The following is a 26,161-nucleotide window of genomic DNA, read 5'->3' as shown; positions in this document are numbered from 1 at the left end:
CTGCATGCAAATACGCAACGTGCGCACATAGCCGAAGAATGAACATGCTACATTTTTTTTTTGTCACAAACTTTTGACAAATAAAACGCTGACAAATAAACTGCAATGTGTACATAGCAAATCTTACTTCTTATAGACTTTGCTGAGAAGTCAAATGTCAGAAAGTTCTGATAACAAAACTGCAGCCAAAAACGTAGCAAAAAACGCAGCGTGCGCATGTAACCTTAAGGATCCTTTACACACTGAGACATTTTAGCGATCCCACCAGCGATCCTGACCTGGCTGGGATCGCTGGAAAGTCGCTGGTGAGCTCTCAAACAGGCAGATTTGGCCAACGACGCAGCAGCGATACGGACCTGCAGAACGACCTCGCTGGTCACACAGCAGCTATTTGACGACTCACACCTATGTTAGGGGCGTGGTGTTTGGCGCTGACGCCACCTAGGTGTCCTTTTTACATACCCCCCTCACCTCTGATTGGTGATCTCTAGTGCGTTCTTATTGGCGACCCCGAGCTTGAAAAGATTGGCAAAAGGCGCGCTTGTATATCCTTTGTTCCTGAGCTTCTGTTGCTTAGCGGATCTTTGTAGAGTTCTCTGTGCGGCGACTCCACACTGGTTTATCTATACAGCATCAATACCGCTTCAATCAAATGATGCTTACCGTATAGGCTTTATAGTATTGCAGACAGGAGAACTCTCTAATGATCCGCAAACCAGCACGCTCAGGAACAAGGTAGCTTTGAAACAAAGGACGGAAGCGCTAAAGTTGCCATCTTTTCAGTGAAAGCCGCCCAATGGTGGTCGCTGTTGCGTTCTGAATCGTAGGTAAGGGGGCGGGAAAGGGAACGCTAAAGCACGCCTACGGGCTGGGTTCTAAGTCGCTAACGATGTTGTTGGAACGGTGTCAAACAACGATGCATGTTGCGCAGCAGGAAACAAAGGACCAAAAAATGGTCCTGAACGATTTGTAGCAATCAGGGACCTCACAGCAGGGGCCAGGTCGCTGATGCATGTCACACACTGCAATGTCGCTGGGGAGGTCGCTATTATGTCACAAAACCGGTGACGTTACAGCGATGTCGCTAGCGATGTTGCAGTGTGTAAAGGGGCCTTTACACTGACACTATATTTACTGTGCAATGTCCACAGTCTACAATCTTAGTGCACAATAGACTTACATTGATAAGAAGTCACTCAACTTATAGTAATAAATGTGGTGTTTTTTTTTTATTTTTTCTTCTCCCCCCATCCGTTACATGGCTTCTGTGGGACATAAAAAAAGGCAGCAACATCCCATTCTAGGGTTAATACTCCACGTTTGATAGGACCTGAAACGCAAAGTCAGATGAGCTTGTGTGCCAGTAGTTCTTATATTTTTTTTTTTCCCCATCTATGTTGAAGAGGCAGCTAGTCTGGACTTGCACCAGATATTTTTCTGTGCCCATGCTACTATTTTAATAAAATCACAATACAGTTTTTTTACACAATTTTTTTTTTTTTGCTTTTAAGGCTAGTTTCACACTTGCGTTGAACGGCATCCGTTGCATTGTGTTGTGTGACTGATACGTTCCATGTGATGGCACAATGGATGGAACGGATCGTACAAAACAACGGAAACCTCTTCTTCTTTATTTATTTATTTTTTTCTTCTTTACAGTTTTACCGGCAGCAGACCATTGTGAACGATCAGCTGATCACTCGGTAGCCGAGCGCTTAGCTGATCGCTCTCAAAAGCTCTCACATGCCGGCTGCCGGGCGCTCAGCTGAACGTTCGGCCACAGAGAGACAAAATAAAGTTTGTGATTTTAAAAAAAAATAAAAATATTACATGCTGCGTTCCTTCCGCCCGACGCAGCGTCAAAATAACGACACGTCGTCCAGCGGATGCAACTTTGACACTTGCGTTACAGTGCGTTGTCCATACAAGTCTATGGAGAATAGCGGACTGCGCTATTCTCCATCGTGACGGACTGCGCTGAACGCAAGTGTGAAAGTACCCTAATTTGCTATGCTAGATTGAAAAACTTTCATCATCACTGTTAAAGTATTCTGTAGGTCAGTACAAATATGGCAATACCAAATATATATACTTCTTTAGACAATGGAAATAAATATCTTGTGTTTGTGTCACCATATCCTGAAAGCGATAAGTTTCACACTTAAGCAGAGCTGTATGAAGGCTTGTTTTTTTGCTGACACTGTAGTTTTAGTGATACCATTTTGCGGTACATGCATCTTTTTGACCACTTTTTATTATACTGGGAAGCAACGAGAAAAAAACCCTTTTAATTCTGAAATCATTTTATTTTTATTAAACACCATTAAGTATAATTGGTATTGTAACATTATTCTGCAGGTGAATGTGATCATGACCATTCCAAATTTAGATTACGTTTTATTTGAAGGGTCAAGCTGTGGTTTAGTTGATATCGTTTTTGGTTACACGTGACTTTTTGGTCACTTTTTAATCCATATTTGGCAGGAAGTGTGTATGAAAATCTGAAACTGTTTTTCATTTGTCATGGAGTATGGTGAAATTCAAGTCTTAACTTCATTCTCTAGGCCATGTTAAGACAGCGCAAAATTGTTATGGATTTTTGGTGCAGATTCTACATTAGAAATCCACTTATCCAATTATTGATTTTGTACAGGATACATTGCTACTTTGTAAAATCTGTGTTTGAGATATATACCAGTAAATAAAGCAAACATTGTTGTGGAAATCTCATTCTTCCAAATGTAAGAGAGTTGTCCACTTTGGACGATCCCCATGTTTAAACAGGGTTTCTTAACTCCTTCATAACATACGACTTACATTTACGTAATATGTCAATTCCCTCCCTTTAATGCGGGCTCACATGCCGAGCCCGTATCGTTCTCTGGATATATCAGATGTTTAATCAGCCATAAGAGCCATGGGTGGATTGGAGATCCACCTACGGTAGTTAACCAGCTAAATTCTGCTATCCATCTCTGACTGCAAGATTTAACATGCATTGGCGTAGAATGTGCCATTCTCCAAAACCATTGGCATGCCCATGAAGTCCTCTCTGGGCGCCGATGGGTTGACATGGCAGCCAGAGATCAGCTAATGACCCCTGTGTCTTTCATGACAAACTTCCTGTAAATGCTGTCTGCGAGCCTGTATTCAAAGGAGGTTATGATTTCTGCTGTACATAGCGATGCTGATGCACTGCTCTGTACAGCACAAGCGATCAGACAATGGCAGCTTAAGTCCCCTGAGGGGATTAGTGTAAAAACAAGCAAAAAAACCCCCAAAAAAACAAAAGTTCAAATTGCCTGCCTTTTTGCGCATTGAAAATTAAACAATTCAAAAGAAAATAGAAAATATACATATTTGGTATTGCAGCATTCAGAAATATCTGATCTATCAAAATATAAAATAAATGAATCCAATCAGTAAGCAGCTTAACAAAAAAAAAAAAGTCAAAACACCAGAATTAAGTTTCGAATTAAATAAGAGAAGCCATCAAAACATCGCACCTCCCAAGATAAGGTATCCGTAAAAACTTCAGCTCAAGACCCCAAAAATAACAGACCGCTCCACCCGGCGATGCAATGGCTTAATCAAAAGAGAATAGGGTTCTTTTTCGCTCTGGTCTGCTCATCAGCACCAATCTCCTATCTCACTGACTGTAAAGTCCTCACCGAATACAGATTTTACCTCAGAATTGAGAATGTTGATAATGACTGATCAATTCTGGCAGAGAAAGAAGCAGATTTGTCTGATAACATATTACAAAGTTGCTTATTTTCATGTGTACTATTCATTTATGAAATAAAAATTAAAACACCGGTTACGCTTTAAAGTATGATGCTTTGATTCTGTTCTGAATGCAAAGGGTGTTCACACCAAATATTGATTGTGGTTTACATTTCTTCCTTTTTCATTCACTTAGGTTTTTTTTTTAACCTATTAACAAAATGGATTTAATAACATTTATTTTTTATAAAGCATTCTTACTTTGCTGCATTTTCCACACCTGTTTAAATACCTTTGCACCGCACTGTATGTGTTCATTTGTGTATCTTCTACTAGTGTAAAATGTATATGCTTGTGTACTGCGGAAAGCATTTCGGCCACTAACGTTCATCTTTTGATGTGGAGAGACTCTGCTGGCTGTTTTACTGTTCCCTACATTTGAAGAAGCAAGGGTGCAGAGAAGAGCGACCAAGATTATTAGAGGAATGGGTGGGCTGCAATACCAAGACAGGTTATTAAACTTGGGGTTATTTAGTTTGGAAAAATGAAGGCTTAGGGGGGATCTAATCACAATGTATAAATATATGAGGGGACAGTACAGAGACCTTTCCAAATATCTTTTTACACCTAGGCCTGCGACTGGAACACGGGGGCATCCGCTACGTCTTGAGGAAAGAAGGTTTAATCATAATCACAGACGAGGATTCTTTACTGTACGAGCAGTGAGACTGTGGAACTCTCTGCCGCATGATGTTGTAATGAGTGATTCACTACTAACATTTAAGCAGAGCCTGGATGCCTTTCTTGAAAATTTAATATTACCAGTTATGTATATTAGATTTTATGACAGGGTATTGATCCAGGGAACTAGTCTGATTGCCGGATGTGGAGTCAGGAAGGAATTTTTTCCCCCATTGGAGCTTGTTTGCCAAATTTGTTTTTTTTTTTTTTTGGCCTTCCTCTGGATCAACATGTTAGGCTACGGGTTGAACTAGATGGACTTAGAGTCTCCCTTCAACCTTAAAAAAACTATGATACTATGAACTATGAAACTATGGTTTAATGCCCTAAAGCTGGAGTGACATTTGCATGTGACTTGGAATTGCATCACACTCCCTGAACCGGCTGGCATCTCTCCTGACCGAAGTGGGTCAGCTTCATGCATTTCTATTCTGCTGCACACTCCTATCAGGAGAGAAGCTGGCCGGTCTAGGCAGTGCAATGCGATCCTCTCGTGAAGGAGGACTCCAGCCTTACTCAGTGTTCCCCCAACTCCTGTGCTCAAGGGCCACCATCAGATCATGTTTTCAGGATTTCCTCAGTATTGGACAGGTGGTGGAATTTTCACCTGTGCAATACTAAGGAGATCCTGAAAACATGCACTGTTGGTGACTCTTGAGGACTGGAGTTGGGGAACTCTGATCTAACTGCTCCAATCACCAACTGCCAAGGCTTAGAAGGATAATGTGTCCTAGGTATGGTTTGCCTGTGACTGCCTTTGAGGGGCTTTTCTTCACCTGAATGTGATAATTCATGCCCCAATTATAATCTACATTGTCCAAATTAAATCTAAAGGCTCAATCCCATGCATCCATTCTGCCGTATGCTATAAAGTGTAAATACATGTCAGATGCTGAAGACATGCAGCACTTTTTTTTAAAAAGTGTAATATACATTTTCTCATGCTTTAGATCATAAGAGAAGAAATATTGTATGCCTATAACATATATAATTTTCATTTAAAGGTAATTCCCCCAAAAGGATGGAAGCCTAAGCGGCATTATGATGACATTGATGACCTTGTGATCCCTGCTCCAATCCAGCAGATGGTGACAGGCCAGTCTGGTCTCTTCACTCAGTACAATATTCAGAAAAAGCCAATGACTGTAAAGGAGTTCAGAAGACTTGCAAATAGTGACAAGTATGTAAAGTCTTCACCATAAATTTGTGTTATGACATTGTCTTGTTAACAGGTCTCTGCTCGGAAGAAACCAGGACCTGTTCTTTTGAAAGCAGAAGCATTTTCATTGAGCCTATGGAATTATTGTGTCTGCATCTAGGCCTTGACGAGAAATGACAAATATTTGCGCATTTTTGACACATTCATTTGTGTTTTAGGTACTTCTTCACCTATAAATTTGTTTAAAGTGAAGAGTGTTTTTTAAAATGCATCAACTCAAGCTAAAATTTAGGTGCAAAAAAGTGACATAAAAAATGCTAACCAATTATTATTGGTGGTGTTGTAGAGATAAAGGCCCTGACTCAGCATTTTTCGTTTTTTAAATCTTTTTCCTTTTTTGTCTTGTGGTATTAGTTGTTGTACGCGATTCATGAATTTGGTGCATAGTCAATTTGGGCTTTTTTCCTGTCTTGATTTTGTTTTGTTTTTTTGTGACTTTCGGCAGCAAAAGTCTCATATTTTACCTAAACATTGGTTTACTGAAAAATACACAAGGGAGGGAATAAAGTAAAGTTGTGAGAAATTTCTCATTTCATGGATCGGGCTAATTGTAATTGCTAGCCTCCACCTACAGTGCGGTAAACAAAAAAAACTAAACAGGCAGGCACATATAAAATAGACTTTCAAAAAGGTCCAACTAGAATAATGAATTGTATGCAAACAAAAAAAAAAAAGCACAAAAGTAGACAAAAAACATTTGGAAATTCAGTGATAAATTGGGGCTAAAGTGTGTGTAAAGAAGCACCAGATTTTTATTCCGCATGAGCCACTGTGATAACTCTGCTCATATTTGGACTGTCTAGTCTGTTGGGTAAAACATCAAACCGGTTTAGTTAATTTTGCCACCCTCTGTCAGTTAATTTACTAAATATTATGGTGCAAAAATGAATTACTATCAGCACATTTTTAACCATTTTATGAAATATGAAAACACCCCAAAACAGAAAATAAAAAATCTATCTGAAAAAAACCCCCATCATTTTCAGTTGACATGTTATTTATGATGATGGGTAAAATAAAATGGTGCCTAAACAAATTTTGGCTTGTCTTCTAAAGCCAAAGACCTTATTCAAATATGGCTGCATACCTAATTTTGTTATGACTGTGAATGTGGAAAAGCAAAAAAAAAAAAAAAAATTTTTTTTTCCCCTCATTAATGTACACTCTGCACCCACTCTTGTCAGAAAAAAAACAGAAATGTAGAAATTTTTGCAAATTTATTAAACAAGAAAAACTAAAATATCACATGGTCATAAGTATTTCAGACCCTTTTTTCAGTATTAAGTAGAAGCACCCTTTTGAGCTAGTACAGCTATGAGTCTTCTTGGGAATGATGCAACAAGTTTTTCACACCTGGATTTGGGGATCCTCTGCTTTTTTTCCTTGCAGATCCTCTCCAGTTCCGTCAGGTTGGATGGTGAACATTGGTGGACAGCCATTTTCAGGCCTCTCTAAAGATGCTCAATTAGATTCAGGTCAGGGCTCTGGCTGAGCTAGTCAAGAATGGTCACAGATTTGTTCTGAAGCCACTCCTTTGTTACTTTAGCTGTGTGCTTAGGGTCATTGTCTTGTTGGAAGGTGAACCTTTGGCCAAGTCTGAGGTCCAGAGCACTCTGGAAGAGGTTTTCTTCCAGGATATCTCTGTACTTGGCCACATTCATCTTTCCTTCAATTGCAGCCAGTCGTCTTGTCCCTGCAGATGAAAAACACTCACATAGCATGATGCTGCCACCACCATGTTTCACTGTTGGGATTGTATTGGGCAGGTGATGAGCAGTGCCTAGTTTTCTCCACACATACCGCTTTGAATTTTCACCAAAAAGTTCTATCTTCGTCTCATCGAATCTTATCTTATTTCTCATAATCTGGGAGTCCTTCATGTGCTTTTTTTTTTTTTTTTACAAACTGTATGCGGGCTTTCATATGTCTTGCACTGAGGAGAGGTTTCTGTCAGTGTACTCTGGCATAAGGCTGCAGTGATAGTTGACTTTGTGGAACTTTCTCCCATTTCCCTACTGCATCTCTGGAGCTCAGCCACAGTGATCTTTGGGTTCTTCGTTACCTCTCTTACCAAGTCTCTTCTCCCACGATTTCTCAGTTTGGCTGGACGGTCAGTCCCAAACGTCTTCTATTTAACGATTATGGAGGCCACTGTGCTCTTAGGATCTTTGAGTACTGCAGATATTCTTTTATAACCTTGGCCAGATCAGTGCCTTGCCACAATTCTGTCTCTGAGCAACTTGGGCAGTTCCTTTTGACCTTGTGATTCTCATTTGGTCTGACATGCACTGTGAGCTGTGAGGTCTAATGTAGACAAGTGTGTGCCTTTCCAAATCAAGTCCTATCCGTTTAATTAAACACAGTTGAACTTCAGTGAGGGAGTAGAACCATCTCAAGGAGGATCACAAGGAAATGGACAGCGTGTGACTTAAATATGAGTGTCTGAACAAAGGGTCTGAATACTTATGACCATGTGATAGTTCAGTTTTTCTTGTTTAATAAATTTGCAAACATTTATGCATGTTTTTTTTTTTTTTTTTCTGTCAAGATGGGGTGGAGAGTGTACGTTAATGAGAAAAAAATGAACTTTTATGAATTTACCAAAAGTCTGCAATGAAACAGGGAGAAAAAAATTAAAGGGGTCTTAATATTTTCTGTACCCACAGTAAGTTAGTGAATTTTTGCTACAATTTTTAGAGATAGTGACAAAAATGCTGCAATTTTACAATGATCATGGCGAAAACTCACCGCAGCCACAATATGCGAACATATTGACAAATGCTCTACAAATGAATGTTGGCAAAATATAACTGGAATCATAGCATTATATAAATAAAGGTCATTTTGCTGATGTGTTTATAGATATTGCACTCCAAGATACATGGATTATGAAGATTTGGAACGGAAATATTGGAAAAATTTAACTTTCGTTGCACCTATCTATGGTGCAGATGTAAATGGAAGCCTTTATGATGAAGTAAGTCAATAACTTCCTAATGCTCTTAGAATTGAAATACGTGCCTAAGTTACAGATATTTTCTAATGTGTATGTTCTGTTTCTAATTTTATCGTTAAAAATATTGCCAACATATGTTGTAGCATTTTACAATTTAGATGGTATATCTACAATGAGAATCAGACATTACAAAGTAACACTTTAAACAAAGTGAAGGCACTTCTCACAAATACGTAAAGTATTTTAAGGGGTTGTCTCCTGTTCATTACATGGTATGCCTTTGTTATTACATTGCTTAAGTTAAACCACGTAGAAATAAGCAGGTTTGCAATTGATTTGCCTTTGCTGTTTTCATTCTTTTACTTTGCAGATTTTATTTTAAATAGTGTACAGCTTGTTTCCAAGGAGATTGGCCACAAGAGTGATGCCAAGTGTGCACAGTACTTAAATTCCAGGAGAAGAGTTAACTCCTAACATTTCAGTCAGCTCTCTCCAGCCCATTAATTTCTATACATTAGTTAGCTGCTTACCTACCTCCCTCCCCTTGCAGGCACCTATTATAAAAGGTGGATGTAACAACCAGTTACACATCTAGAATTTATAGGAGGGGGCTGCCTGACATTCTAAGTGCGTGCCGATGAGGCTTGTGTAATATGCCTGTCACACATACACCTTAAAGTCTTGCTGCATTCTGCAGTGTATTGCTAAATATGGCTACTTTTATTTTTTTTTCTTTTTGTGATTTGCTTTTATTTTTGTTTTTAGTTTTTTTCATAAAGATAAATAGAAAATTAAGTGTTAAGAATTCAGTGGAAGATGGTGGAGGAAATGTCTTGGTTTGGGGAATGTTTTCTGCCACAGGAGTTGGACCTCTCGTTCAGCTACATGGCAGAGTGAATGCAAGTGTATATCAGAACCTTCTTCAACAACACGTGTTTCCTTACTTGCGTTCATCACTCACTCAGTCAGCCAGAATTTTCCATGCAGGACAATGACCCCTGTCCCACAGCAAATTGGGTAAAGCAGTTCCTTGTTTTCAGTTTCAATGAAATGGCCAGTCCAGAGTCCTGAACCAACCCAAGAGAAAACCTCTGGATAATACTTGGTGGCAAAGTTATGGCCAAGAAACCCACAACAGTCAAAGAACTGTGGAAGAGACTGGAAGAGGAGTGGACCAAAATCACACCAGCGCAGTGTGAGAGACTAGTGATGTCCTGTAGCTGCAGATGTGCTGAAGTCATTCAAAGCAAAGACCTGTACATGTCCTACTGATTGGTGACTGTTGTTACCGTCAAAATAACTTAATAGTATTTCTCTGTGCTACTGTCATTTGTGTGCAAACTTGGTCAAGAACTACAGGAAACGTCTGTCCTCTGTAACTGCAAACAAAGGTTTCTACACCAAATATGAAGTTCTGTTTTTCTACTGCATCAAATACTTATTTCATGTATAATAATATTATGGCTATGGGACCAGCTATCCCTATGGCTTTTATACATTTTTTTTATGGATTTGAAATCGACTCAAGGATTTTTAACCCTTTTCTGGATGTTGTGCTGGATACCTTTTTAGCTGTGGGTCTCATGCTTGCCTAGCAATTTTTCCAAGCCCCTCTGTAGGCATTTGATTCCTATGTTTCTACATATATGTTGAGCTGAACTTCCTCTTTTTTTGTATTATTTAGCCCCTTATATACAGTATGAGCCATCACATAGCTGCTCTATATACAGTGTGAACACACACATATAGTCTCTCTATATATAGTGAGCCCCCACATAGCCCCTCTATATACAGTGTGAGACCCACATAGGCTCCTATATACTCCTGAGTCCCACATAGCTTTCTATATGCATTATGTGCTCATACACATATGAAACAACTCCTTTTCCCCACCACCACATACTCCTTTCTCTCCAGTTCTTCCCCCGCCTCTCTACTGTACTGACCCTTCGTACAGCTGTCTCACATGCTGATTGGTGGAAGCATGGTCCAGCGGCCCCTCCTCCATTCACCGCTATCCGCTAGATACAGATAATGGTGACTTAGGGCAGCAGTGACAATGGAGGGCAAGGTGCAGCCCGCAGTCGACTGTTTTGAGCCATTTGGTTGTCTCATTCCTTCATTGAATGAGTCTGGAAATTAGATTAGTTTCATAGTAAACCTTTGTCACACTCTGATTCTTTGTTTTGTATATATCTTGCATAAATCTCTGGACACTTTTCAAAAAAAGGTTGGCAAGCCATGTATCAAAGTTTATAACACACTATAGAGAAAAAGACTTGGATCACACATCCTAAAAAATACAATGATCTAAAGCCGTCAGGCAAAAAATTAAATAGAACATGAGGTTCTTTCTTACCATTCTGATCACTGTATTAAGCCCACTGCCACGTCATGGCGAACCTCTTGAGTGGGTCCCTAATCTAAACCTTATAGTGTGGCACTGTGCACTAACCACTGCTGCAGCGACAAAGCGTCAGCAGGGCAGGTGACCTGGTACAAGGTGAAGCCCCCATGGCTCCAGGCCCCACCGCCCCACTGACACGAAACCACCACAACAGTGACCACCACACAGTACCAGCACCCAGTGAGAGGAGCTGTGCACTCACCTGCCACTGGCTCCCATATGTGAACTGGGAGCAAAAAAAGGCAGACCCCTCTTGCAGTCGCCTGCTGATTAAAATCACCTTTGCCAAATGGGGGCAGTGCAGATCCAAGCAAAAGGCAGAGGGGGATAGAATGTTGTATAACACACTATAGATCATTGTATTTTTTGGGATCTGTGATCCATGTCTTTTTCTTTATAGTGTATTATATCAAAGTTATGAGAAATGACCTTTCCAAAAAAAAATCTGGGCTCACTGTGCAGACTACATGCTCCTCAGTCTGAGCAAATTTGAATACCGCTACCTACAAGTTTTCTAATGCGGGGTGAATGTGAGCGAGAAATTCTGTACACACTTTATTGTTGTACAAAAACCATATTGTTTTCAGCATATTTTTGCAATTTGTTATATATTTTTGATTGGGTGGAACTCTTTTAATATAAGCAACACATTATCTCTAAGATGTTCACCTATAACGAAGGTGGATCACCGTGTAGACTGTTGTCAATAATTTAGATAGTACAATATCTTTTTAAGGATATTTTCATAGCGGCTTCCTTTGTAAGGTACTTTTCTATTTAACCACAAGGTGGCTCTCTTGCATATTTAATGAATGCATTCTGAAGACACACTCCAGGGACGCTTTCCTTTGTTCATTTTATTTTGGGCACACAAGATTTGCATAATAAATGTCATTCTTGAACAGGACCTATTTTGGAATTTTCATTTTCTAAACATTTATCTAAATACAGATGCCACAGACAGCAAGCAATCACCAAAGTAGGTGTGTATCTGTTGACAGTGGAGTTATACTACTGTTGTCTTTTCACGTCAAGTTGAATGAATCTATCAGGAGACAGTCAGATACGCGCTGTATGTATATCCTACTAGGAATATACTTTTACATTCAAATAGACTCTCTCCTAAAGCATTTTGTTTGAGACAGAGCTGATGTCTATTTTTTTTTTTTTTCTGAAGCCTCCGGGCCTTTATTTGTATGTATATTTTTTTTTCTTGTCTGATTTTGCTAGTTCACTGGTGCAATCCTTTTCTTTTTTTTTTTTTTTACTTTTCAATATCATATTTTGAAGTCTTTAAAAGGAACCTGTCAGGTGCAATATGCACACAGAAACACGAGCAGTTCTGGGTGTATATTGCTTATCCCCTGCCTAACCGTCACTGTATACACTAGCATAGATAAAGAGAGCTTTAGAAACAGTATTTCTAAAGATCTCTTATTGTATGCTAATGGGTGTGGGGACTAGTCCCAAGGGCGTTGCTTCCCCCAACTAGTCCGCCCTCTTAGTATGTTAATACGCCCACAGGGGCTCGCTAATATGCTATTCAATGCAGCGTCACCAGCGGTGATGTGCGTACCTGTGTCCACGGTGAACGCTGAACAAGAAACCCAATAAGTAATGCACTCAACCTCCCTGGCCTGTATGCACGCTCACCACATGAGACTTCATTGCTGAACAAAGAGCATGTTCAAACATGTTTTAAAGTCTGCTCAACAACATTTAGACAAGTCTTTTAAATACTGGGAGAACATAGGATAATCGGTGAAACCAAAATTGGACTCTTTGGATGCAATAATACACACCATGTTTGGAGGCCAAAATGCACTGCATATCGCCTCAAAAACACCATATAAACAGGGAGATTTGGAGGTGGGAACATCATGGTGTGGGGTTGTTTTCAACGATTTCAAATTTCATGTGATTGAAGGAAGGATAAATGGACACATGTATCAAGACATTTTTAATAAAAATCTGCTGCCATCTACCAGAAGGATGAAGATGAAATAAGGGTAGGTATTTCAGCAACACAATGATCCCAAGCACATAGCCAAATAAACTCTCAATTTGTTTCAGAGAAAGAAAATAAAGCTGTTAAAATGGCCCAGCCATTCACCTGACCTGAATCCAATAGAAAATTTATGGAAGGAACTAAAGCTCAGAGGTTTTAGAAGGAGCACACTGAAACTTCAGGATTTGAAGAGTGTTTTTGTGGAAGAATGGGTCAAAATCACACCTGAGCAATGCATGTCACTAGTTTCTCCATACAGGAGGCGTCTTGAAGTGCTTATCACTAACATAGGCTTAAAGGGTACCTGTCAGGAACCCTTTTGCCCCCCCAACCCAGCAGCATTCAGATGTGTATGCTAAAATTCCCTGCCTAGCAAGCCCTGTATAATGCGATTCCCTAAAATCAATGTTTACAAAAAGCATTTATAAAGTACGCTGTTCCTATGCTAATGGGAAGCGGGCCGACTTGTCTGGGGCATTATTTCTCCTTCGACTAGTCAAGGCCCTAATTAGCATAGGTACAGCGCACTTTATAATTGTTTTTTGTAACCATTGATTTTAGTAAAAGCATACTACAGGGCTGGTTAGGCAGGGAATTTTTTCCCTCACCCTATGACTGCACCACGAGAGAGGATCCGCCCATCAAGGTCAGGAAACCTACAGGATAAAGAGGGCGGTCCTCTCCCCGCCTCAGTTGGTTTCCTGTCCTCGACGGGTACCTCAGGATTCGGCCCTGGAGGGCCGTGGATTTTCCTTTTATCAAGTTCCTTACCCGGTCCCGGCGGGCGGTTCTGGCAGCAGCACGGGTCCTGGCTCGCTCCGCTCAGGTTCCTGGAGGCGCCATGGCGGACCCCCGGGGGTTGCGACCATGAGCGGGAGCGGGATGCACCATGCGGCAGGTAAGTTGCGGCAGCTTTGCCGGTCCTTCCATGGGGACGTGCCGGTTCGCGGTAGTGTGTGCAGTCCGCCGGCACCATCTTGTTTGGGGCGTGTCATATCGGCGGGCGTTGCCCATGTGCGGTACACACAGTAGCCTGTCTGTGACGTCGAACCCGGAAGTGGGTCAGGAGGCGCGGGGGGGTTCTAAGCGCCGCGTTCAGATAAGAGCTGAGCCTCTGTCCGGGGTCTGTGCTCCAGTCCTCTCCTGCAGCAGGCATGGACAAAGACGTACACCATGATGAGGAACAACGCTCGGTGCGGGAGTCCTCATCCCCCCCCCCGCCATTAAAAAGATGGAAAAGCAGCCTCAGCGTCGCAGTAGCGACTCTGGTTCATATGCCAGTCTTTCCAGTAAGCGTGGAACCCGGTCTAGTAAACAGACCCGAGATAAGTCTGAAGGACTCCTCCAGAGGGAAGTCTTTGATGATGAAAGCTCCTTCCCCAGAACCGGTACCGGCCCTTCATCTTCTTATGGGTGAGTGATCTTCGGGCATGTGTACCTGTTGGTTCATTATTCTCCTGGTGTTGTGTCCCCCCCCACCCCCGTCCTTGTCATCACTAGGTGAAAAAGCCGAGGAAGTGTACTTCCAAGTCGAATAACAGGGAATGCGCCCTTTGTAACCGGGGAGTGGCTCAGTCCTGGTCCAAGAGGCTCTGCAAGGACTGTATCCAGCAAACTATTTCAGATGAGACCCCAGGATTTTCCAATGATCTTCGCGCCATAATCCGGTCCAAGGTTCAAAGCTCTCTTAGGTCACTGAAAGAGCCTCCTTGTAAGCGACATAAGCATACCTCCTCGGCCTCGGCATCCAGCAGGTCTGAGGGGGAATGTGGATCTTTTGGTTCTGCATCCTCTTCCTCTGACAGTGAGGCTGAAGAACACCAGTGCTTCCCTGTAGAAGGCACGAGCAAACTGATTAAGGCTGCCAGAGACACTATGGGCATTGCTGAGGAGAAACGGCATCCTTCAAGCCAGGACGTCATGTTTAAAGGTCTGGAACATACAAAGCGTAGGACCTTCACGGTGCTAGACAGGGTACAGGCGTTGATCTCCAGGGAGTGGAAGAAACCGGATAAGCGAGATTCTCTTCCTGGCGGCTTCAAGCGCAAGTATCCCTTTGAGGATGCAACCTGTTCCCACTGGGACAGGGTGCCCAAGTTGGACGTAGCAGTGGCTAAAGCTTCGAAGAAATTTTCTATTCCCTTCGAGGACATGGAATCCTTAAAGGACCCTACGGATAGGAAGGCGGATGTCTTCCTTAAAACTGCATGGGAGGCCTCAGCGGGTGCTCTCCATCCTGCCATAGCAGCTACATGCACTGCAAGGTCTCGGGTGGTATGGTTGTCCGAGTTGGAAGACAAGCTGAGGAACAAAGTTCCACATGAAGATATTATTTCTTCTCTGCTCAGGCTGCAAGGAGCTGCGGCTTTCATCTCGGATGCGTCTGCAGATTCCACTAGACTGGCGGACAAAACAGCAGCCCTTTCTAATTCGGCACATGGGGCCTTATGGTTAAAATGTTGCCCAGGGGATCTACAAGTCAAATCTAAGCTGTGTTCCATTCCCTGTCTGGGCGAGTTTCTCTTCAGGTCAGTTCTGGACGATGTTCTTGAGAAAGCTGGGGACAAGAGAGAGAACTTTCCGGCCCCATCCTTTCCCTCCTTCAAAAAGGTCCTTTCGTAAAAGACAATACACCCGTAAGTTCTCACCCAGGAGTAGGAATACCTGGTCGGATCGGAAAAAGGAAGATAAGGGTTTCATGTTCAAGGGCCCTTCCCAATCCAAGAAGTCTTCCCAATGACTCCCTTCCCCAGGTTGGGGGAAGATTAACCTACTCTCTTCCAGCCTGGGAAAGAATTTCATCAAATCCGTGGATTCTCAACATCATCCAATCAGGTCTGACGTTCCCATTCCACAGTCTTCCTCCCAGGCGGTTTCTCCTGACATCCCCGAGGGCTTTTCCGAGCAAACAACAATCATTGGAGGGGGAAGTGAAGGCCCTGTTGCACAAGGCGGTCCTGACGGAAGTCCCGGTAGCAGAGATAGGAGAAGGGTTTTACTCCCCTCTTCTCTTTATTTTTTTTTTTTTTGGTCCGAAATTGCGTCATTCTAAGCCTAAAAGGACTAAACAGCCACCTGCAAGTCTTGTCCTTCAAGATGGAATCAATGAAGTCCACAATAAAGTCTCTCTTCCCGGGCTGTCATATGGCTGTCCTGGATCTCAAGGACGCGTATTATCAGGTCCCCATAGATCCTCGTTTCCAAAAATATCTCAGGGTGGCAGTTCTTGTAGAGGAATCGGTACGACATCTGCAGTACAGAGCTTTGCCATACGGCCTGGCAATTGCACCCAGGATCTTCACTAAGCTCGTCCTGGAAATCACAGCTCACCTACAAGAGGACAAGTTTCTCATTATTCCGTATCTTGACCACTTCCTCGTGGTAGGGAACTCGGCAAGCCATTGCACTGCCGTCCTTCAGACAGTCTGCTCCAAACTGGGACATCTAGGCTGGTTCTTGAACTTAGAAAAGTCGAGGTTACATCCAGACACGGTGCAGGTTTTTTTGGGACTTGCTTTGGACTCTCTCCTACAAGAGTGTCGTCTCCCACCTTCCAAAGTAGAGAAGATTCGCAATCTGGTGCAACATGCAGTGTCAGTTCCGCGCATGTCCCTTCGGAGGGCTATGTCTCTCCTGGGCTCGCTGACGTCCACTCTCCCAGCAGTCCTATGGGTCCAGGGGCATACCAGGGCCCTCCAGTGGGACATTTTAGAAAATCAGGCGATTCTAGGGGAGAGGTTAAACAGTCAGATAACACTGCGCTCAAACTCCGTCACCTCCCTTCACTGGTGGCTGGTTCCCGCAAACCTCACAAGGGGAGTACCTTGGTCTGTCCCTGTGTCCCGAATCGTGACCACGGATGCCAGTGTGTCCGGATGGGGGGCTCACCTCCTTCATCATCCGTTCAAGGGTCTCTGGTCACCCCAGGAGGCAGCTTCCTCCTCCAATATCAGAGAACTGCTGGCTGTGGAACGGACACTGACATGTTTTCTCCCTTCACTGACTGGACACCATACCCGGGTTTTGTCAGACAATCCTGTGATGGTGGCTTATCTGAACCATCAGGGTGGCACGCGATCCAGGTCCCTTATGACTATAGCCGACAGGATCCTGTTACTAGCAGAAACTCACTTACTGTCCCTGACAGCCGTCCACATCAGAGGGAAAGACAACCACACGGCGGATTTCCTGAGCCGCACTCGACTGCACTAGGGGGAGTGGGCACTCAACCAGTCAGTATTCGACCTCCTCACGGCCAGGTGGGGGACTCCGGTCATCGACCTTTTTTCCACCAAACAGAACAGGAAGGTTCCTCAATTCTGTTCCCTAAACCCCAGGGAGCACTCGTACGCAGTAGACGCCCTGTCGACCAAGTGGGACTTCCCCCTAGTGTATGCGTTCCCCCTGCTGCTTCTTCTCCCCTCTGTCCTGAATAAAATCAGGGACGACAAGGCGAGGGTTATTCTGATTGCTCCCTTCTGGCCAAAGTGACCATGGTTTTTTTGGCTGGTTCAGATGTCCCTGACCGACCCGTAGGTCCTTCCGGATCTCCAGTCCCAGGGACCAGTGTCCCATCCCCCGACAGTCAAATTGCACATGACTGCATGGAATTTGAGAGGGCATTACTGATCAGTAAGGGGTTTTCACAAAATTTTATTTTACACATTGTTACGTTGTAGAAAGCCTGTGACCACAAAGATCTACTGCAGGACTTGGGGGAAGTTTTTATCTTCATCAGGGGCTAGTGTCACAGGGGAGGTTCCAATAGATCCCATCTTGGAATTTCTACAGAGTGGCTTGGACAAAGGGTTGGCGGTTAGTACTCTCAAAGTCCAAGTCTCCGCATTGGCGGCTCTCTACAATTATGGTGTTGCGGGAAACCCTTGGGTGGTTAGATTTATCAGGGCCAGTTCTCATCAGCGTCCTAAACGTATCATCTCCCTTTTTCCTTGGGACCTTAACCTGGTCTTAGCAGCCCTGACAAGTCCTCCTTTTGAACCTTTTAGACTTCATCTCGGTTAAATGTCTCTCCCTTTAAAACAGTCCTCCTGGTGGCTCTGACCTCGGCTCGTAGGGTCAGTGACATTCAGGCCCTTCTATCGACCCTCCTTACACTCAAATATTGGATGATAGAGTAGTCTTGTGGCTTGACCCTGCATACCTCCCCAAGGTGGTTTCTCCATTTCATATGTCCCAGGAAATTGTGCTGCCATCCTTTTGCGATAACCCAACATGTGCTGAGGAAAGGCGATGGCATTGTGTGGATGTGTGTCGTTGTCTCATCCAGTACCTTCTAGTCACTAGTTCCTGGAGGAAGGACAAATCCCTGTTTGTTTCTTTCCAGGGACCTCAGAAAGGAATTAAGGCTTCTAAGTCCACACTGGCCAGTTGGACTAGGGATGCCATTGCGTTAGCTTACACGACTAGGGGTGCTGAGGTTCCTGTGGGTCTTAAAGCCCATTCCACGAGAGCACTGGCGTCTTCTTGGGCTGAACGGGCAGAAGTTTCAATTGCACAAATCTGTAAAGCTGCCACGTGGTCGTCACCCTTGACCTTTTATAAACACTATAGGTTGGATCTTTCTTTCTCCGACCTCACCTTTTGGGAGGCAGGTTCTACAGGCTGTGGTCCCTCCCTCAGGCTATGTCCGCACGTTGCTTTTTACCTGCTTTTTTGCTGCTTTTTCAACTGCAGCGTTTAATGCCAAAATGCTTGTGTTCTGCTTTTCAAGCAAAGTCTATGGGAATTTGGGTTTCTTGTCCGCACTATGCAGTTCAAACTGCAGCCTTTTTGTTGCAGAACTTTGGTAAAAAACTCAGCTTTGCAGTGCAAAACCCAAATGGCAAAAACAATTGACATGTTTTACCAAACAGCAGGAGAAAGGCAGGTTTAAATACAGCGCCAAACCACAGGAATCCAGATGAAGTTAGTAAAACTCTTCCCTTTATTTTCACAGGTCTACGTGTTTCGAGGACATGTCCATCCTCTTCTTCAGGACAATGTGCAGAGAATACTATAGCTGAAAAGGGGCCGCAGTCTCCCATATATATGTTATAAACGAGCCATGTATTCACTAATTACGTCATCATCCTCCTCGTGACTCATGAGCATGTGAGGGAGTGGATAAAGTTCTGAATGTTGAAAAAAAGAAAAAAGGGGAAAAAAAAGAGCAAAAAAAGAGGAGAAAGGAACAAGAGGGAAAAAGAAAAAGGGAAAAACTGCCGTGATGGAATATTTACTGATGGAAGGCAATCATCGGGAAAAAAACAGTGGTGGTGGATAAAAATAAAAATTGAGAAAATGAGCAGACATTCTGCAAAGGGGAGAAAAAAGGTTAAGTGTATAAGTATGTCAGTGTTTTTGAAATAATAAAAAATAATGAAATAAATAAGCAAACAAAATGTGGTATTTGTATTCTTACGGATATTTGTATTATCCTGCTTAAAATAGAAGCAGGAAAAGAGATTTTGTTTTAATTATAATTGGACCCTTGCCAAAATGTGTGTGGAAACAAGGAAAGTGTGGACATGCTGTGATAGAAAATTAAATACATGTGGTGAAAAAAAGATACAGAGCGGGAGCGGTGCCGACCCGCAGGGAGGGTTATTGGAGGTTGACCGCGTGGGAAAAAAAGGGTATGCGCCTGCGCGAGGGGTGAACTGAGGTGAAAGCTGTGTCAGACAGAGGGAAAAGCACCTGCGCAATGGGTAGCTAGAGGCTGCTACCATGGGAAAAATTATATCAAGGCGCTGTGGTACGGAGGGAATAAAGATTGGGGACGTGAGGATGAAAGCCGTGTCAGCGGCTGGGGAGGTAAATGTAATTGTAGGTATAAAAATAATGAACAACTGGAAAAAGATGATTATGAGGCAATGAGAGCAAAGTTATGGAATAAAGGTGAACCTGAAAGGTTGACAATAGCGAGGGCTGGAGAGCAAGAGACTGAATCAATAGAGGCTACACCTCTGTAAGATATTAAAAGTTATAAAACTTATAACTTTTAATATTCATTCTCTTGCTCTCCAGCCCTCGCTATTGTCAACCTTTCAGGTTCACCTTTATTCCATAACTTTGCTCTCATTGCCTCGTAATCATCTTTTTCCAGCTGTTCACTATTTTTATACCTACAATTACATTTACCTCCCCAGCCGCTGACACTGCTTTCATCCTCACGACCCCAATCTTTATTCCCTCCGTACCACAGCGCCTTGATATAATTTTTCCCACGGTAGCAGCCTCTAGCTACCCATTGCGCAGGAGCTTTTCCCTCTGACACAGCTTTCAGCTCAGTTCACCCCTCGCGCAGGCGCACACTCTTTTTTTTTTTTTTTTTTTTCTCACGCTGTCAACCTCCAATAACCCTTCCTGCGGGTCGGAACCGCTCCCGCGCTGTATCTTTTTTTTTTTCCCCATTGAGTTTTTTCACCACATGTCTGTAATTTTCTATCACAGCATGTCCACACTTTCCTTGTTTCCACCCACCTTTTGGCAAGGGTCCAATTATAATTAAAACAAAATCTCTTTTCCTGCTTCTATTTTGAGCAGGATAATACAAATATCCGTAAGGATACAAATAATACCACATTTTGTTTCCTTATTTATTTCATTATTTTTTTATTATTTCAAAAACACTGACATACTTATACTTAACAACCTTTTTTCTCCCCTTAGCAGCATGTCTGCTCATTTTCTCAATTTTTATTTTTATCCACCACCACTGTTTTTTTTTCTGATGATTGCCTTCCATCAGTAAATATTCCATCACAGCGGTTTTTCTCTTTTTCTTGCCTTTTTCTCCTTTTTTCCTCTTGTTCCTTTCTCCTCCTTTTTTTTTTTTTTTTCCCCTCTCTCCTTTTTTTTTTTCTCCTTTTTTCTTTTTTCTTTTTTTCAGCATTCAGAACTTTATCAACTCCCTCACGTGCTCATGAGTCACGAGGAGGATGATGACGTAATTAGTGAATACATGGCTTGTTTATAACATATATATGGGAGACTGCGGCCCCTTTTCAGCTACAGTATTCTCTGCACATTGTCCTGATGAAGAGGATGGACATGTCCTCGAAACGCGTAGACCTGTGAAAAAAAAAAGGGAAGAGTTTTACGAAGTTCATCTGGACTCCTGTGGTTTGGCGCGGTGTTTAAACCTGCCTTTCTCCTGCTGTTTGGTATTCCTCATCGTTGCGGGACTGCTGCCTTCCACACTACATATATGTTTGCTAAGGGGTTGTGACTGGCACAACCTGACCAGGTGAGTGCTTCTGCTTGTATTCACCTTCTTGTGTCATACCGGGTAAGACCCTATTGCGCCTTTTCTTTCCACAGCTTTTCTGCCTAGAAATCAAATTTGTTTTTGTTTTTTGTTTTTTTTTTTTTGTAGGTACAAGTGTTTTTTAATGTCAGATTAGTGTCAGACTATGCCAGTACACTACTTGTTGGGACTAAATAGGTTCTACTGTTTACCCTACATTTTTACTTTCAGAGATAAGGAACAGTGATTTCTGAAAGGTCAGAGTAGACTGTAGGAATCTGTGATAAATGTCATGTCAAACAGTATCTAGTCTAACATGAGAGTATCATTGTACATTCTGCGCTCCCAGTATTTTTCTCCTGCGCTTATCTTTCTCCACGTTAATTTGACCCCTTATCGAATGCATCAAATTCTATCTTGATGTTTGGGCATACCGGTGTCAAGGAATCTCCTAGGTAACGGTCTGAAGTATTAGAAGTGATCTAATGCAAAGCAGAATCCATATCCAGAATCAAGACTTTTTATTTATTGCCATCATATAGTATTTTGTAGCAAATATAAGCTTGCCATAATTCCGCTTCATAACTTTTCTATACTCGCAAACCTGCATATTTTGAAAAAACATGCACTTCGTTTTTCTTTTTTTTTATTTCTAGTTATACTGCTCTACAGAGGTTTTCTGCATCTGGCATGAAAATAAGGCTATGTTCACACTTCCTTCTTTTTGCATCAGTCACAATCCGTCGCCTTGAGGAATTACGGTATCCTGCAAAATATTTTGTAGGAATCCGTTTTTTCCCCATAGACTTCTATTAGCGACGGGTTGCCGGTGTTGTATCCGCCCCGTGATGGATCAGTCGTTTACTAACTGACCGTTAGGCGGTAGGAACGCACACTGTAACGATTTTTGTGTGTGGCGGATCGATTTTTTTACTGTGAGCATGCGCACAGTAAAAAACGATGATGGATTGTAAATTCAGTTCCAGCAGCAGGAATGATCAGCTGATCGCCCCGCGGCTGGCTTTTGAGAGCGATCAGCTAGCTTTTGAGAGCGATTAGCTGATCGTTCTCTCTCTCGCGTTTTTATACTGAAATAATTTCACCTAAGGAATCCGCTTTGTCATGACAGTCCATTCCATTTCTTGCCACCCGTTGTACAATGTATCAGTCAAAAGCGTCAAGCAATGCAAGTGACTGATGCAAAAAAATGGAAATGTGAACATAGCCTAAGAGTATACTTTTTGTGGTGCTGAATCCAGTGAAGCCACGGACTGGAATAAGATTTGTGGCAAGACGCATGCCAATTTTCACATGTCTCTGATGATGAATCAGAGGCATCTGACTCCTAAATGCCCCAGTCTTTATGAATCGGCACCCAGTGGCTACTGCTACTTAGTTGATGAAATGCTATTTCTGAATTTTCTGTAGGGGTGAGCTAACCCGAGGTTCGGTGTTGTGTGTTCATGCGGAACACAGACTTTACAAACAAAAAACAAAACAGAATTTGAGTTCAGAGATCAGGTGCTCGGGTGCTTTACTTATACAAACTAATTGCTCGAGCATCGCTGTGCTCAGGTACACTCAGTGCGAGTCACTTGCAGCGTTTGTTTTAAAGGCTCGCACTGGGGGAAACTGCTGATCCGATGTAGTATGCACCCACCAAAAAAGGAAAAAACACAATTACCTTAATTGGTGTTGAAGTACTAAAAGCAGATCTGGCAGTTCAGACCTAAGTTGTCCATAGAAGAGCGTGAAAAGTCTACATACAAAGTGTCCATTTCCACTGGGTTTCGCCTTTTGTAGATTTAACTTTGCCCAAACTCCTAACATAATGACCCGGGTGACAGCTACTATCCCAATGTCTGTGATACACACAAGGAACTCCGGATGCAAATGGTGACATCACCTAAATTAGCTATGAAGTCCTGCTAGATCCAGCACACTGTGTACTGACGCGTTTCACAGAACAGTGTTCTGTCCTCCATGCTTGATCGTTCACAGTTAAACATACCCAACTACCGTACTCAAATGAAAACAATTGTTTCTCTGTCGTTTCATTGGGGGACACAGGACCATGGGTTATGCTGCTGTCACTAGGAGGCTGACACTAAGTAAACAGAAAAAGTTAGCTCCTCCCCAGCAGTATAACCCCTGAGCCGGAGGCGGGCTCAATCAGTTTTTTGCTTAGTGTCGTAGGAGGCTGATGTGGGCCGTCTGGGCCCCCTTCAGCCACTTGATTTTTTGCGTTATTTTTTTCATTTTTTCTCGGCGACGCTCGTCGCTCTCATCTGTGGTAATTTTCTTTTTCTGCAGGTATCTTTTCGCTACCTCAGCTCTCGCAGCCCGTGTGGGTACCGCTCCCCTAGGTCGCAGAGGCTTGAGTTGTCGGGCCCTCTCCCCCGTCCAATTCCACGGTACCACTCCCCGGTTGGCACGCGGGGCTGAATTTTTCTGGGCACCCCTATTCACCCTGCGGTACCACCCCAAAGGGTCGCAAGGGGCATACAGCAGGGACTGGACCTCCGCAGCGCATCTGGAGTTTTTGGATGGGGCCCGCAACGCTGCTACATTTAGGGGCTTCCACCCCAATGGCGTCCAACTCCCTGCCTTCTTCAGCCTGCTTCCAGGTGCCCGCAGCCATTCCTTCGCTGAGCGGAGCACACAGGAGCATGTGCAGAGTCTCAGCCTGCACACTGGACAGCGCGCCGCGGATCAGGTAGGACCCCTACCTTCCCCCCCCCTCGGACGGCTGCAGAAATTGAGGCCCCGGTCTGGGCCTACTCGCCGGACTCCCCCGCTGCGTCCGTGGAGCTCCCTGCCGGCTCCGAGGTCGGGCGGCCCCGCATCGCTGCTGCGACGCCGCCGCTTGCGGCCGGGTCCGCCGGCGCTGCCCCTGTACCTTTTAACAGCGCCTCCTGAGGTTGGCTCCGCCGGCGCTGCACTCTGTCCGCAATGGCACCTCCGCTCGGCCACTGTCCTCGGTCCCCCAGGCCCCGTCCTCGGCGTGCCCAGGCCGCATCCCGCACGGCGCGCCGAGGATCCTCTCCGCCGCCGCCTGCGGTCGGGTCCGCCGGCGCGGCCTCTGCCCGCGACGGTCCCTCTGCTTGGGCCCCTTCCTCGGCGTGCCCAGGCCGCATCCCGCACGGCGCGCCGAGGATCCTCCCCGCCGCCGCCTGCGGCCGGGTCCGCCGGCGCGGCCTCGGCCCGCGACGGTGCCTCTGCTTGGGCCCCGTCCTCGGCGTGCCCAGGCCGCATCCCGCACAGCGCGCCGAGGATCCTCTCCGCCGCCGCTGCGGCCGGGTCCGCCGGCGCGGCCTCTGTCCGCCCCGGCACCTCCAAAATTTAGTCCCCGGCTTCGGCCCTGTCCTCAGCGTCCCCAGGCCCGCCTCCCGCACGGCGCTATTGGACGCCGGCCTCTCCGTTCCCGCCCTCGGCCGTGCTCCAGGCATCACTTGGGGGGTGGGGGATATTTTTTTCCCGCTCACAGCGTCCATTTTAAATAAAGAGAGAAAGAAAAAAAAAAAAAAAAAAGAATGGGAATTTATTCCAGACTACTAGTCTGGGTTTACTGAGGCCTCAGCGTCACCTTATTTTTCCGGGGGAGAGACTAAAACACACTTTTCTTAGTGGATATTTTTTATTTTAGGTCGATTTTTATTAAAAATTTTACATACATGAGTTTTTTGCACCTTAACTCCTACAGTACTTTCGGGCACTTGTTTTGCTTCACCTTTTTTTATATCGCGCTCCCAGCTCGAGTTTTTAGTTTAGTCCCCTCCGGCGGGTTAATGCCCTGTCTCAGGTCATAGATCCCCTCGCCGCCGGCCCTCGGCTTCGCGCGCATGCGCTGCGTCCCCGGCCAATACTCGGTTTTACCTTCCATAGGTCTAGCGCAATCCCCTTGGGGAGGTGAGTCTCGTACCAGGGACCTTTCCTATGCTAGAAGCGGACCCGACAGGTCTCGTCTTTTGTGGCCCCCCTGTTTTCCACCTTATTCCCCAGGTCCAGACTGCTTTTTCTCCGGCAGTCTTCCGACCTCTCGGGTGATGGCCCAGGCTTTCCACCTCTGCTGGACTCCGAGCAGGACCTGGATGTTTTGGCGCATGTCTAAAGGCCTGCTGGAATTGGTGAGTCAGGCCGTAAGGCTACGGACAGCCCCCTTATCTCCATGCACGCAGGTCCCCCTTAAGTCATTTGGAGCGGACCCTGCTCAGACGACATCCAGAGCTTGCTGAGTTACCGCGTGCTCACAGTCAACTGCCATACACGAAGTTTACCAGCGGTAAGTCTAGTCATCGTCTTTATTCCCTTCTACAAAAAGGGGTCTCGGTGAGAATGGGCAGGCCACACTGGAGTCGCTGAGTGATCACAGACAACAACCAGACACGGCGTTTACCTGCGGTAAGTCGTGTTATTGTCATTATCATTCCCCCAGAGGGCTCTGGAGAGAGGGGGCATGGCACCTTGCAGACAGGAAGGTGCGGGCCCCTGCGGGTTTTCAGTGGGCATCCAGTTCGCCGTGTGACTGCGTGAGCACGGATATTCCTCGGACACAATTTTTACCAGCGGTAAGTCCCTTATATTGTCTTACCCCTTCTCGTAGAGGGCTCCGTGATGAAGGGGCACGCTACCCTGTACTTCACCCGCCTGGGTTCCTCCTGGCTTCTCGTCCCTATCGTGACGCTCCGCAGGGCCTCCACGGTCACTCTACGCAGAGGTCCGCGCTCCACCTATGCCGATCCAGGACTGGTTATCAGCTTCTGTGAGTACCCTCTCTTTACAAAATCTGGTGTCTCCCCGCTACACGGCCTGAGCCTCTAACATCAGGGTACCTACCCGTCGAGAGCTCTGACTCG

The 26,161-nt window shown here is 44.4% G+C and overlaps 1 protein-coding gene across 1 annotated transcript in view; it reads left to right on the top strand.

The window, feature by feature from the left end:
* KDM4C (lysine demethylase 4C) overlaps positions 1 to 26,161 on the top strand; it is a 480,711-nt gene that overhangs the window by 52,336 nt on the left and 402,214 nt on the right. The window contains exons 3-4 of the mRNA XM_075317453.1: positions 5,472 to 5,647; positions 8,549 to 8,663. Of these exons, the coding sequence (XP_075173568.1) occupies positions 5,472 to 5,647; positions 8,549 to 8,663 (291 nt within the window). The remainder of the gene's footprint in view (positions 1 to 5,471; positions 5,648 to 8,548; positions 8,664 to 26,161) is intronic.

The sequence above is a fragment of the Anomaloglossus baeobatrachus genome, chromosome 1 (assembly GCF_048569485.1).
Source record: "Anomaloglossus baeobatrachus isolate aAnoBae1 chromosome 1, aAnoBae1.hap1, whole genome shotgun sequence".
Taxonomy (NCBI): Eukaryota; Metazoa; Chordata; class Amphibia; order Anura; family Aromobatidae; genus Anomaloglossus; species Anomaloglossus baeobatrachus.
Note: the sequence above shows the minus strand (reverse complement) of the source record. Positions and strands in the feature narration are given on the sequence as shown.